General features: G+C 39.5%; 2 protein-coding genes across 5 annotated transcripts in view; both read left to right on the top strand.

Annotated features, from left to right (window-relative positions):
* The window catches only part of Ankrd12 (ankyrin repeat domain 12), a 194,569-nt gene extending 189,725 nt beyond the window's left edge, over positions 1–4,844 (top strand). For all 4 annotated transcript variants that reach the window (XM_045142702.1, XM_045142703.1, XM_045142700.1 and 1 more), the window contains one exon: positions 963–4,844. In XM_045142702.1, coding sequence (XP_044998637.1) covers positions 963–1,148 — 186 coding nt within the window. In that variant the 3' untranslated portion in view covers positions 1,149–4,844. The remainder of the gene's footprint in view (positions 1–962) is intronic.
* LOC123458655 (DAZ-associated protein 2-like) lies at positions 3,441–13,376 on the top strand. Its single transcript, XM_045143503.1, has 3 exons — positions 3,441–3,445; positions 12,857–13,078; positions 13,136–13,376. Exons 1-3 carry the CDS (start codon positions 3,441–3,443, stop codon positions 13,374–13,376), a joined length of 468 nt encoding a protein of 155 aa, XP_044999438.1.
* The last annotated feature ends 717 nt before the right edge of the window (positions 13,377–14,093 follow it).

Here is a 14,093-nt window from a genome sequence, read left to right as displayed (position 1 = left end):
TGTAATGCTGAGGATTGAATCCAATCATTTGTGTTAGGCAAGTACTCTGTCAACTGAGCTTCCTCCCAACAAGTCAGTTTGAATGTTGCCCTGTTCTTAAACAGAAATTGCCTCACTATTAGAAATAATTAGTAAATTAAATACTGATCATTAATGAATATTCTCACAGAACCACAATTGGAAAGATAAAGGGGAGGAAAAAACACATCTGGCCGGGTGTGGTGGCAAACACCCAGCAAAGGAGACAGAGGTAGAAGGATCTCTGTGAGTGTGAAGCTTCTCTGACTGAGACTACATAGCCAATTCCAGGTCAGCCTGGGCAAGACCCTACCTTGGAAACAAGCGAACAAAACCCGTAAATCTGTTTTAAGACACAACACAGTAAAAAAAGATCATGTTGCCACAGAAAAAACAGTTTCCATTCTGGGATTTATGCTTATTATTGAGTATACTTATCTGGTTATAGTGTAACATATGAGATAGAATTATAAGAAAAGGAATATATTTTGCAGATCTATCAGTATAATTATGTGCTAGGTATGGTGATACTGACTATAATCCCAGCACTTGAGTATTAGGGAGGGTAGGGAGGGAACTAAAACAAGAGGATCTCTAGATTTCTATGAGTTTGAGGCCAGCCTGGGCTTCAGAGTATAACCATGGATCAAACAAAATAAAAAATTATTTGATTTGAGATTTTGAATCATTTCTCCATACATTTCACAATACCCTTTGATATTTGGAATCTCATAAATTGAAAGCATAATATCAGATCAAAGGTTCTAAGATAAATATGAGACAGCAAACCCAGCAATATTGTTGACATGCAGATACGACAGGGTAAAACAGAAGTAGACTTGTAATTTGAATGCTTTTACTCCTACTGTATCATAGTTCAGAAGCAAACTGTGATAAGATTAATTTAAAACAAGTTTAACATAAAAATCAACTCTTTTTTTTAGACATGTCTTTTAATGAGACAACAGCATGAAGCTGCAGCTTTAAATGCCGTCCAGAGATTAGAATGGCAGCTCAAACTCCAGGAACTCGATCCTGCCACCTATAAGTCTATCAGTATTTACGAAATCCAGGAGTTTTATGTTCCCCTTGTTGATGTTAATGATGACTTTGAATTGACTCCTATATAGCAGTTGTACATCTGTGGTGTCATCTTCAATGGATAAATGCTCAAGTGTTACACATAGGATATTGCCTTCCATCACAAAGCTGATGTTTTGCCTTCACAGTTAGTAAAGTTTGATTAAAGCTGGCTAGATAGTAAACACTGTTGTTTTATTTAAAAGTGAAAAGATATTTGGATCTTAGGTCCAAAACTAGTTTCTAATAGAAAACTATTATTTATATTGGTGAACGTTAACTGTTGAATTAGAGCATGTTGGCAGACTGAGTAGCTATTTAAGAAGCTGAGACTCTGTTAACAGCGCTGGAAGTTGTTAGCATTCTAAGTAATGAGATAACCACTAGTATTCAAGTCTCTTTCAGATTTTATTAAAAATATATCAATAAACTAAAATATTCAATTCCTACAAAATAGTTTCTAATGTAGAAGAAAATCTTGGCACAAAATTCTTCAGTTTATTATATCTGTAAATTAATTGTACAGTTTTCTTTTTGAAAGTTTTAATATTGTCTTCCTTTTTAATAACTTATTTTATACATATTGTGCAGATGTACATCTTGTAATTAATGGTCAAAATGTATACAAAGGGATTGGTAGTCAAAACATGTACAAAGAATTACCTGTAAAACTGTTTTGTCTGTTCTATTGGACCAAAGTTGTTGTTTTGTCGGAGTGTATTAGCAGTGTGTTGAGGTAGCGAAATTTTTAAATAAGGCATGCATGTGTTTTTGAGTTAGCTTGTGTTCATCCCATAACTGTAAAAAGTGGCTTAGTTGTATGGCATGCTTCCTATAATTTAACTCTTCCCATAACTGATGCCTGAGACAATGTGAGGCGTTTCATACCAACTAGTCTCCTGTGAGAGAACCTGTGACTTCCTGTGTTGGACACATTATTTAAAATTAGTCATACAAAGAAACTAGCTCTTTTTTCATCTCACTGGAAAGTCTGTTTCCCTCTAAAACAACAATAACAAAAATGCCTTTGAATGGAAATTCTGAAATTGTAAATGTCTATTTTAATATTCAACTATGAAAGAACCTGTGAATATATGTAAATATGTTTAATAAATTTTATTGGTCATGTTAAATCATTGTAAAACTTTTTTACACTGTTGAAATTAAATCTTTTAAGCTTAATAACCTTTGCACTTTTAAAATAAAACTGAATACTCCAAAAAGATATTTGGTAGTCAAAATAGGTTTAAAAAAAAAGACAGGAATATTCCAGTCAATCTCTGAAATGTTTATGAAAATTTTAATATGTTGTATTTTTCCTTGTATCAAGATGCAAAACTTATAATTTGCAAAATTTTATAATTGAAATAAGATTTGGTATGCTTTTTTAGTAAAATAATGAGCAATATACTTAGTAAAAGTACAGTTTCTCTAATAGCAGGAAGTAGATTAAAAATTCAGGAAAATTTCAGATCTAAACCTGCAGCTGAACTTGTGAGATATTTTTGAAAGAAAAGTAGGGCTAATATGATATTCATTGTAAGTAAATGGGATAAATATTTATGAAACTTGCCACAGTACTTTCATAATTATAAAATAATACTGGTTTATTTCCTATTCTGATAAAGATGAAAAGACTATATATGAGAAATGAAGTGGTTTAAATTCAAAGTTGGAAATCCCAGCTAATGAGAAAGAATATAAAAGGGTTTGAGTGCAAAGGTGCATATTAAGCTTAGAGATTTTTTTTAATTTTTACATCAATATATTTTCATTCTTACTGTACTTGGCATGCGCAATAAAGCTGCACATGTGCAAAATACACAGTGCAAGGATTTACTATAAAGGTTGGAAGTAGTTTTCCTTAAAAATTTATGTGAGACACTTTTGGCCTTTTCATTGGATAAATGGGGCCAGAAAGGCAGGGTAGATCTTGAAGCACTGGTTTTGTTGATGTTAAGTTTATTAAGGCTGGGAACATTAAAAGCTAATTTATAAAAGCAATACTTTTAATACAAAATACTTAATGCAAAGTTTGTTTATACATTAGCCTAGAAAGGAAATTTGATGGGAACATGTGACAAATCATAAAAATAAAACAGATTGTTGGACACAGAGAAAATAAGACAGGGACAAATTTATAGAGCATTTTGTTCTGATAGCCCAACCAGAAAAAGACTAACCAAGCAGAGCAAGCTATTGCAAATGCAAGCAGGAGTCTGGCAACTGTCAGTCATCCCAGCTTTTTAGTCACCCATGGTCCTGACCCTCTTCCATGGTACCTCAGAAAGCTGGAGCCTCTGCCATGATTCTGCTTCTACACATTTCCTCTGTACAGCGACATGACGTAAAGTTTATCAGGATAGCGTGAAAGTTACTGCCTTCTCATTGGAAATGTGTGATTAAGTAGTTAAGGACTCTCATATGAAAAATACTATACAACTCTGAAATGCTAGGGAAAAAAAACATGAAGTGGAGTATATACCTAGAAAGGTTTTGGATTCTCAAAAAAATAAAGGATGGTTAGTTTAATCAGTGATTCTTTTTAAACTATTCAAACATCATGAACAAGATACTAAACTGTACCTAAGGATTTGTGTTTCTTTAAATCTTGTTCTAAATCATATCTGTTTAATAAATGACTAGTTGATATTTGTGCATGTTATTTAATAAAGAGTTATATTTTTATAGAAAAAAATAAGACTGAAATGTGTGCTAAATGTTTTGTTTTGTTTTGTTTTGTTTACTTAATTTTCCACTGCTATACAACTAAGTGATACACCAATGTTTACTAGGGCCTCTAGCAAGATTGCAGAAATACTTATCCTAAAAAAAGTCTTTGAAGAAATAGCCACTCATGTTCAAATCTATTCAATACTCAATAGTGAGAAGTCTTACTAATGAATTTTTAAGTTGTATACAAGCTGCAACTTTCATAACTACAAAATTCTTCAAGACCCTTTGAACATTAGCTCATTGGAATTACACTTAAGAACTCTACAGTTATTTGAAAAATTGAATACAGTGTGAAACATTTTTCTTTTCCTTTTTCCAGAAAGTTAGCAATATTTTTAATTCTACCTCTTATGACCTGACAATGGATAAGGCAAACATTTTCACCACTAAATATATATATACCTTTAATCCCAGCACTTGGGAGGCAGAGGTAGGAGGATCGCCTTGAGTTCAAGGCCACCCTGAGACTACATAGCGAATACGAGGTTAGCCTGAGCTAGAGTGAGACCCTACCTCAAAAAACCAAAACAAACAAACAAAAAAAGATACTTTTGCACCAGAAGTGGTGATTCACACCCAGAACCCCAGCACCCAGGAGTCTGAGGCAAGAAAATTGCCACAGGCTCAAGGCCAGCCTGGGCTACATAGTTCCACAGTACCTTTGGCTACAGTGTGAGACCATCTCAATAAAAGTTTTCAAACATTTAAGGCAAAATGTTTAAAAAGAGATTAATCTTTGAGAGCTTGTGTGATGTTTAATTGTCAAAATATCTTGTAATTCATCATCTCAGTGGCTTCTTCAAAGTCTTGTTTGTACCTAATAGGGAATTTCAAACTCCATAGAAATAGTCATCTAGTATATGTCCAGTCAAAACCAGGCTTCATAAACAAAACAGGCAGATAAAGTGTAAACAATTCTGCTAGTTCAAACTGCTTAAATACATAGAATTATAAATATTACCATAAAAGGGACAAAAAAAAAAACCCACAACTAAAAGCTAGGCTTCCCAGTGACTAAATGCTATGTACTACCTACAAATAATGCATGAGCCATATCTCCATTAGAAGTAGTATTTGCCTAAGGCAGTCTTTGCTCATGCAAGGAATTGGTACTATTTCATGAATTACTCAACAAACCTAAGAATTAATATGAAACACATTTGTTGATTGGTTTTTTTTTGTATACATTTATAAACAATTTGGTTGCCATATCCAAATCCTTAAATAGTACTAGATTTAAAAGGGTTTAGGTAACTTTTTACCCTTGCTTTCTAAAATAATAATGTTGTTGATATATGAAGCATGCCTAGCATATATATGCTTATAAGTTCAAAAGCACCACCTATAAATCTATCATTTCACTTAATAGAATATTTGGTCTGCACATTGACTTACTATTTTTAGTAGTTATCATTACTATACAATTTTTTAAATACTGAGATCTTAAGAAGGCAGTTTGATAAATCCTTGACAAATGTAGTCATTGTCACCATTACTCAAAATATAAAATATTTCTCTCACCCCAGAAAAGTCCCTCATGCTTCAGTCAATGCTCCTTTCCCCCAAAGACAAACACCAGGCTAATGGCCTTCACACCATGTACTGTTATTAGTTGTACCTAGTCTTGAACTTCATAAAAACAGAATCATGTAGTATATATGTATATGTTTTCCTACTTTCTCAACGAAGTTTTGGAATTACTGTTTCATATACCAGTAACAAGAAGGAATTGTTTTTTTTTTTTTTTTTTTAAATAAGGAGTAGTACATTGTATAAGTTTGTTGGTAGTGTTTGGATTGTTTGGTTTGAGATTACTGTGAATAAACCTATGGACATGGATACCTTTTTTGTGGAACTTTTTCTTTTCATTTTTTTAGGTCTTTACTGTCAAGTACATGTCATAAAGTGTTTACTTTCATTAGAAAACTAAATTCTCCAAAGTAATTATACCATTTTATGCCCCTACCAGCATTGTATGAAGGATACAGCTTCTCTGGACTGTCACTGATACTTTGTGTGACTGGTCTGGAGTCCCATTGTTAACTTGCTGCGCATTAATGATGCCCCAGGTTCACTTCTGGCACTGCCCTCCCCTACAAAAAAAAAAAAAAGCAGTTTTAGGCATCCTAGTGGATGTGTGTGATTATCTTGTGGTTTCATTTGCATTTCTCCAGAGACAAGTGAGATTGAACGTACCTTCTCATGTGTTTACTGAAGCTAGTTATGTGTGTTGCTTTGTTTAAAAAAAAAAATCCTCAAAAGCCGTGCATGGTGGCCCACGCCTTTAATCCCAGCACTCTGGAGGCAGAGAGTGGTAGGAGCATCACTGTGAGTTCAAGGCCACCCTGAAACTACATAGTGAATTCCAGGTCAGCCTGAACCAGGGTGAGACCCTACCTCGAAAAACAAAAACAAACAAAAAAAGTCCTTTGTCAAATACAGTCCCTGTGGGTGTTTTTTATCCAGTAGATGGCTTGCCCTTCCACTTTTCTTAGTGATGGGTTCCTCACTTCTTCCCCTGTGCTGTTATCACTACCATTGCAGGTCGTGCTTTAGTCAGCCCTTGCATCAACTGTTGCTACAGCCTGGTGTCCTCCCTCCTGTCTTTTTTCCTTCCTCTGAACCCATCCACCAAGTTACTGCCAAATTAGTCTTATCAAACACTTCCATCACAAGTAAACTAACCAAAACTGTTCAGTCATGGTTTCTGTGCCATGGACTTGCTTTTTCTTTTACCTCTTCTTTCAGTTTCTCTCCACCCAACAACATGGGAGGGAGTGTCTTTCCTCATTTCTCATCTCTCTACATGTGTGTGTAGGCCTAAGAGTTTGTCAGAGATAAATAGCTAAGGTTCAAAGTATGGATAGAAATTTGGGAGGAGCTTTGAGCAAAAGAAATCAGAGAGGAGAGGGAATTTAAATCAAAGAAAGAGGCAAACCAATGTAATGAATGGCTGGAGCCCTAGTCAACAAGATGAACATGGAAAAGAGATAGTTTCCTCACTTTTTGTTTTGTTTTGGGTTTTTATTTTTTTTTTTAAGGTAGGGTCTCTCTCTAGCCCAGACTGACCTGGAATTCACTGTCGAGTCTCAGAGTGGCCTTGAACTCCCAGCAGTCTTCCTACCTCTGCCTCCCAAGTGCTAGGATAAAAGGCGTGTCGCCATCCTTGGCTGTTTCTTCACGTTAAAAAAAAAAATGTGATTTGTGTGTGTGTTTATGTGTGTGCCAGGGCCTCTTGCCACTGAAAACTGAACTACTTTTTTACTCCAGTTTATGCAGTTGGCTCAGGAATTGAACTTCAGGCTATCAAGCTTTGCAACCAAGTACCATAGCCCCCTTCCTCACTTTTTACTAATACATTTATACTGATAAGATTTTCTCTAAATGTTTAGTGGACTTTTAATATGTTTTTTAATATTTTATTTTTTATTGGAGGGAGAGAAAGAGGCAGATAGAGAGAATGGGCATGGCCGGGCCTCCAGCCACTGCAAACAAACTCCAGATGCAGGTGCTACTTTGTGCATCTGGCTTTACGTGGGAACTGGGGAATTGAACCTGGATACTTTGGCTTTGCTGACAAGCACCTTAAACACCAAGGCATCTCTCTAGCCCACTTAATTGACTTAACTCTTCCCAATATGATTTTCCCTTTAATAATTAGCAACTGTGAGGCCATATGGAATGCATAAGCATATCGTTAGGTTTTTTAATTTGCCACCTCCATTCATTTCAAGATATTAGTATGTGGCTATAAGTTTTAAACCTCCACCCCAACTTTTTTTTTTTAATTTATTTGAGAGCGACAGACACAGAGAGAAGACAGAGGGAGAGAGAGAGAATGGGCACGCCAGGGCTTCCAGCCTCTGCAAACGAACTCCAGACATGTGCGCCCCCTTGTGCATCTGGCTAACGTGGGACCTGGGGAACCGAGCCTCGAACCGGGGTCGTTAGGCTTCACAGGCAAGCGCTTAAGCGCAAAGCCATCTCTCCAGCCCTTTTCAGTTTTTTGAGGTAGGGTTTCATTGCAGCCCAGGCTGACCTGGAATTCACTATGTAGTCTCAAGGTGGCCTCAAACTCACAGTGATCCTACTACCTCTGCCTCCCAAGTGCTGGGACTAAAGGCATGCACCTCCCCGCCCAGCATAAACCACCTAGAATGAACCTGATACTGACGCTTTTCGTGTATTGCTTACAAATAGTGTTGGGCAGAGAAAGGATGGTCATGAAAAACCCAAGTATCAGGGCTAGCGAGATGGCTTAGCAATTGCTTGCAGAACCTGATGACCCAGGTTCAATTCCCCATTTTCTCCCTCCCTCTCTCTGTCTTCTTTCTCCCTCCCTGTCACTCTTACCTCTTTCCTTATAGATATCAAATAAATAAATAACCCAAGTCTCTAGGGCTGAAGAGATAGCTTAACAGTTAAGGCACTTGCAGGTGAAGCCTAAGGATCCAGATTCGAGTACCCAGAACCCATATAAGCTCGATGCACAACATGGCATATGCGTCTGAATTTGTTTGCAGTGGCTGGAGGCCCTGGCACGCCTGTGTCTCTCTTTCTCAAGTAAATAAAATATATTTTAATTAATGTATTTAATAATTTATATAAATATTAATTTTAAATTAATTTACACCTTCCATGATTGTAAACAATACCCATGGTAATGCCCTCCCCCCCACTTTCCCTTTGAAACTGCATTCTCCATCACATCCCCTCCCTCTCTCAAACTGTCTCATTTATTTTGATGTCATCATCTTTTCCTCCTATTATGATGGTCTTGTAGGTAGTGTCAGGTACTGTGAGGTCATGGATATCCAGGCTGTTTTGTGTCTGGAGGAGCATGTTGTAAGGAGTCCTACCCTTCTTTTCTTTACTGCTGAGTAGAACTCCATTGTATAAATGTGCCACATCTTCATTATCCACTCATCTGTTCTACCCTTCTTTTGACTCTTACATTCTTTCCACCACTTCTTCCGCAATGGACCCTGAGCCTTGGAAGGTGTGATAGAGATATTGCAGTGCTGAGCACTCCTCTGTCACTTCTTCCCAGCACCATGATACCTTCTGAAACATCCCAAGGTCACTGCCATCTGAAAAGAGAAGATTCTCTACCAAAAGTGAGAGTAGTGTTAATATATGGGTATAGTATATACATTTAGCCAGACAACAACAGATGTTACAACCTTAGGGCTCATGACTACACCTGTTTTAAGTTTTCAGTATCAAGGATATATTCCCTCCAATGGAGCGGGCCTCCAGTCCAAGTAGAGGGCAGGTGGTTTCCACCATGACAGATGTGCCACTATTGCACCTGTTGGCTCATTTGGCTTGGATGGGAAAATATAAGGCTTGCAGTGTCCACTGTTGAGTATCTTCACTGGTGATTTCTCTTTCTCCCATTGAACTGCATGCAGAATGGCTTCTTCCAGCTTTCTGTCAGCTGGTCTACATGGAGGAGGTTATCAGCTCAGTTCCAGCAGGATTTCTCAGTGGCCTTGCTGCCCAAGTATGTGTAGTCTTCAGCACTAGGGTTGTACCATCTATTCCTGGAGGGAAACCAAGGGCCTTGGCAATGGCCTGTAATGTTTTGGGGGCGTCAGGGACCTCCCTGGCCAACAACTCACTGGAAGGCACCCCATCCCTGGCACTGAAAATTTTCAAGTAACAATCTATGGCTCCTGAGTGCTCCATTGTCCAAAAAAGTAGGTTTCCATATGGTTTATTTATATCCTCTTAGATTTTGATTAGCCCTCCCTCCACCTTTCCTTTACTCAGTCTCTTCCCCTGACATCACTTAGGCCTTTTCACCCCCATTAGTGTATTCTTCTTCTTACATATATACAATACCATCCTATTAAGTACCCTCTCCTTTCCTTTCTATTCCCTTTTATATCTCCTTTCTAGCTTACTGGCCTATGCTACTGAGTTTTCTTCCTACTCACACAGAAGCCTAATCATCTATAGCTAGGATCCACATATGAGAGAGAACAGAAGACATTTGGCTTCCTGGGCCTGGGTTATCTCACTTAGGATAATCCTTTCCAGATCCATCCATTTTCCTGCAAAATTAATAACTTCATTTTTCTTTACTGCTGAGTAGAACTCCATTGTGTAAATGTGCCATAAATTCATTATCCACTCATTAGTTGAGGGACATCTAGGCTGGTTGCATTTCCCAGCTATTTTGAATAGAGTGGCAATAAACATGGTTGAGCAAGTATCTCTAAGGTAGAGAGAAGAGTCCTTAGAATATATGCCTAGGAGTGCTATAGCTGGGTCATATGGTATATCTACTTTTAGCTGTTCTAGGAACCTCCATACTTATTTCCACAATGGTTGGACCAGATTGCATTCCTGCCAACCATGTAGAAGGGTTCCTCTTTTTCCACATCCTTGTCAGCATTTATGGTCATTTGTTTTCATGATGGTAGCCAATCGGACAGGAGTGATGGAATTTCAATGTAGTTTTAATCTGACTTTCCCTATGATTAGGGATGTAGAACATTTTTTTAGATGTTTATATGCCATCTGTATTTCTTCTTTTGAGAACTCTCTATTTGGTTCCATAGCCCATTTTCTTTTCTTTTTTAAATTTTTATTAGCATTTTCCATGATTATAAAAAAAAAATCCCATGGTAATTCCCCCCCCCCACTTTCCCCTTTGAAATTCCATTCTCCATCATATTACCTCCCCTTTACAATCATTATAATTACATATATACAATATCAACCTATTAAGTACCCTCCTCCCTTCCTTTCTCTTCCCTTTATGTCTCCTTTTTAACTTACTGGCCTCTGCTACTAAGTATTTTCCTTCTCACGCAGAAGCCCAATCATCTATAGCTAGGATCCACATATGAAAGAGAACATGTGGCGCTTGGCTTTCTGCATAGCCCATTTTTTAATTGGGTTGTTTGATTTCTTATTATTTAATTTTCTGAGTTCTTTGTATATCCTAGATATTAATCCTCTATCATATGTATAGCTGGCAAAGATTTTTCCCCTTCTATAGGTTGCCTCTTTACTTTATTTACGGTGTCCTTTGCCATACAGAGTCTTTGTAATTTCATGAGGTCCAAGCAGATAATCTGTGGCTTTATTGCCTGAGCAATTGGGGTTACATTCAGAAAGTCTTTGTGAAGACCAATGTGTTGAAGGGTAATATGATGGAGAATGGAATTTCAAATGGGAAAGTGTGGGGGTGGGGAGGGAGGGAATTACCATGGGATATATTTTATAATCATGGAAAATGTTAATAAAAATTTTTAAAAAAAGACAGCATTATAATGTTGACCACATATCTATGAGCAACCAGGGGCTGTGACCATGCCTCTGTTCCCTGCAGAAAGTATCCCCAGTCTCATGATTATCCCATTAGTTTGATAAGTAGTGTTGTTTAAGTTCTTGTCTGGGCTGCTGGACAAGCTCTCTAGTCAGTCATCAAGGCAGGTTCTGACTCAAATGCCCATGGTCATGGCAGGGCTGAAGGCCTAGAGAACCAGTTTTTTTCCAAAGAATTTTTGTTATTGTTTGTGTACCATTGTGTGATTTTGTTGTTGTTGTTTGTTGGTTTTTCTGAGGTAGGGTCTCACTCTAGTCCAGGCTCACCTGGAATTCATTATGTAGTCTCAGGGTGTCCTTGAACTCACAGCAATCCTCTTACCTCTGCCTCCAAAGGGCTGGGATTAAAGGCGTGTGCCATCACACGCAGCTTGATTTTTTTTTTTTTAATGCATGTGTCTGTGTTTGTGTATGAATGCGGGCAAGCCTACCAGTGTGCCATGCACACGCATGTGTGCATGGAGGTCAGAGGACAACTTTGGGGTTGGTCCTCATCTTCTGCCCTGCTTGAGGCAGGTTCTTTCTCAGCCTCTCTGTTGTTAAGCTTCCAAGAAATTGTCCTCTCACCATCTGTGTGCTGGGGTTACAGAAGCCCATCATGACTTGCAGGTTTTTACATGGAGGTCTGGAGCTCAAATTGGATACTCAGGCTCGAGCAGCTAGTGTCCTATCCACTGAGCCCTCTCCCCAGCTCCCCTAATGACGTGATTTTTGTAACATCACTGATCTTTTGGCGTATTCTGGTTCACTGAAGTATATATATCCAAATCCTGACACATTTTCCTCTACAGCATCAAAACATTCACACTTGTTAAGTGATAGCAAAATACAGCTCTACTCCAAAGTGAGTAAGAGCTAGTTTTATGTGAACCAAATGTGAGTGACTGTGTTCTGGGAACCCTGATTCAGGTTGTCCCAAATGACACACTTCACTGTGGAATTATTATGAGTGTGAACTTTTTATAACCACATAACAAAAGCCATAAATCAATGCATTCACCACGTACGTTGGTGTGGATATCAGGTAGGCCACTTACAAGTGTGAAAGTCTTTGCTATTGATTCCAGCTACAGCTGTCTGATGACATTCTTAGCTTTGGAGTTGATGGAAGGTAATATCTGTTAATACATTCTGAAGGTTTTATCTGGTAGTCCAAAGGTGTTGGATCTTGGCCAGGTGTGCTGGTGCACGCCTTTAATTCCAGTACTCAGGAGGTAGAAGAGTGAGTTCAAGGTCAGCCTGTGACTATAGCATGAGATCCAGGTCAGTAGGGGCTAGAGGGAGACCTTACCTCAAAATAAATAAATACTGTTGGGTCTTATACAGAGGTGGGCAATAAATGACTATTAAGAAGATTAAAGGGGGCTGGAGAGATGACTTAGCGGTTAAGCGCTTGCCTGTGAAGCCTAAGGACCCTGGTTCGAGGCTCGATTCCCCAGGACCCACGTTAGCCAGATGCACCAGGGGGCGCACGTGTCTGGAGTTCGTTTGCAGTGGCTGGAGGCCCTGGCGCGCGCATTCTCTCCCTCCCTCCCCTTCCCTGTCTCTCTCTCTCTCTCCCTCTGTCAGTCACTCTCAAATAAATAAATAATAAACAAAAAAAAATTTAAAGATAGGACACAGAAGTGACTCCGAACAGGAAGAGGACGAAAAAAAATAACCGTCCGCTATCCCGTCCGAGACCCGCAGCCACCGTGAACAGCAAAGGCCAATATCCAACACAGCCTACCTGCCCCGTGCAACCTCCTGGGAATCCGGTGTATCCTCAGGCCTTGCATCTTCCTCAGGCTCCACCCTATACAGATGCTCCACCTGCACACTCAGAGCTCTATCGTCCGAGCTTTGTGCACCCGGGGGCTGCCCCAGTCCCCACCAGGTCAGCTGCATTTCCTGGCGCCTCTCTGTATCTCCCCATGGCCCAGTCTGTGGCTGTTGGACCTCTAGGTTCCGCCATCCCCAGGGCTTACGATCCCATTGGTCCCATCAATCCACCTGGCTCCACAGTGCTGGTGGAAGGAGGGTATGATGCAGGCGCCAGATTTGGAGCTGGGGCTACCGCTGGCTACATTCCTCCCCCACCTCCTGGACGCCCTCCCGACGCCGCTCAGCTCGCAGTCACGCGGGGAGCCAAAGTCCTTGTAACTCAGCCGAAGGGAAGCTGCTTCACGGGTGGCTCGGATGGTGGCCACACCATTTGGTGAGGCATCAAGGCCACTTCTGTGCCGGGAAAAACATCACATACCTTCAGCACTTCTCACAAAGTAACTGCTTTAGTCAGATTAACCTGAAGTTGCAGTTTAGACGCATGTTGTTGGGGTGTCTTTCTGGTGCCCAAATTCTGAGGCACTTTTCAAATTTAATAAGAAACCAGCCGGGCGTGGTGGCGCACGCCTTTAATCCCAGCACTTGGGAGGCAGAGGTAGGAGGATCGCCGTGAGTTCAAGGCCACCCTGAGACTCCATAGTGAATTCCAGGTCAGCCTGGGCTAGAGTGAGACCCTACCTCAAAAAACAAACAAAGAAAAAACCACTACTTTAATAAGGAACCATGTGAGGATAGCAGTACTCCCCTAGAGCGTTTGAGATAGGGAGGCATCCATTCAAGAAACGAATGTGGAGGCAGCCCCGAGGACCTTCCTTTAGTTCCTCCAGAGTATGCTGTACCATGCCGGTCTTCGCTTTTAGTAATACGTCATCAAATTAGGTTTGGAGGGAACTTTGCTCTTCCCAAGAATTAAAGTTGCCAAATTTTTTGATTGGTCTTTAATCTCCTTTAAGTCCTTGATTTATATTGTTAAATGAACGCATTAGTTGTCTGCCTTTTCCTTTCCATCCGCAGCCCACATCTCTCCGTCCCTGTCTCCCATGCCCTTCTGCCAATCTCCGTTGAATCAGTGGTGCAGGACAGAAAGCCAGGGA

The sequence above is a fragment of the Jaculus jaculus genome, chromosome 2 (genome assembly GCF_020740685.1).
Source record: "Jaculus jaculus isolate mJacJac1 chromosome 2, mJacJac1.mat.Y.cur, whole genome shotgun sequence".
Taxonomy (NCBI): domain Eukaryota; kingdom Metazoa; phylum Chordata; class Mammalia; order Rodentia; family Dipodidae; genus Jaculus; species Jaculus jaculus.
This window is presented reverse-complemented; position numbering and strand designations above follow the sequence as displayed.

Coding starts and splice junctions, on each gene's coding strand:
- LOC123458655 (XM_045143503.1), top strand. Junction 13,079..13,135: donor GCATTTCCTGGCGCCTCTCT/GTATCTCCCCAT, acceptor CGCCATCCCCAG/GGCTTACGATCCCATTGGTC.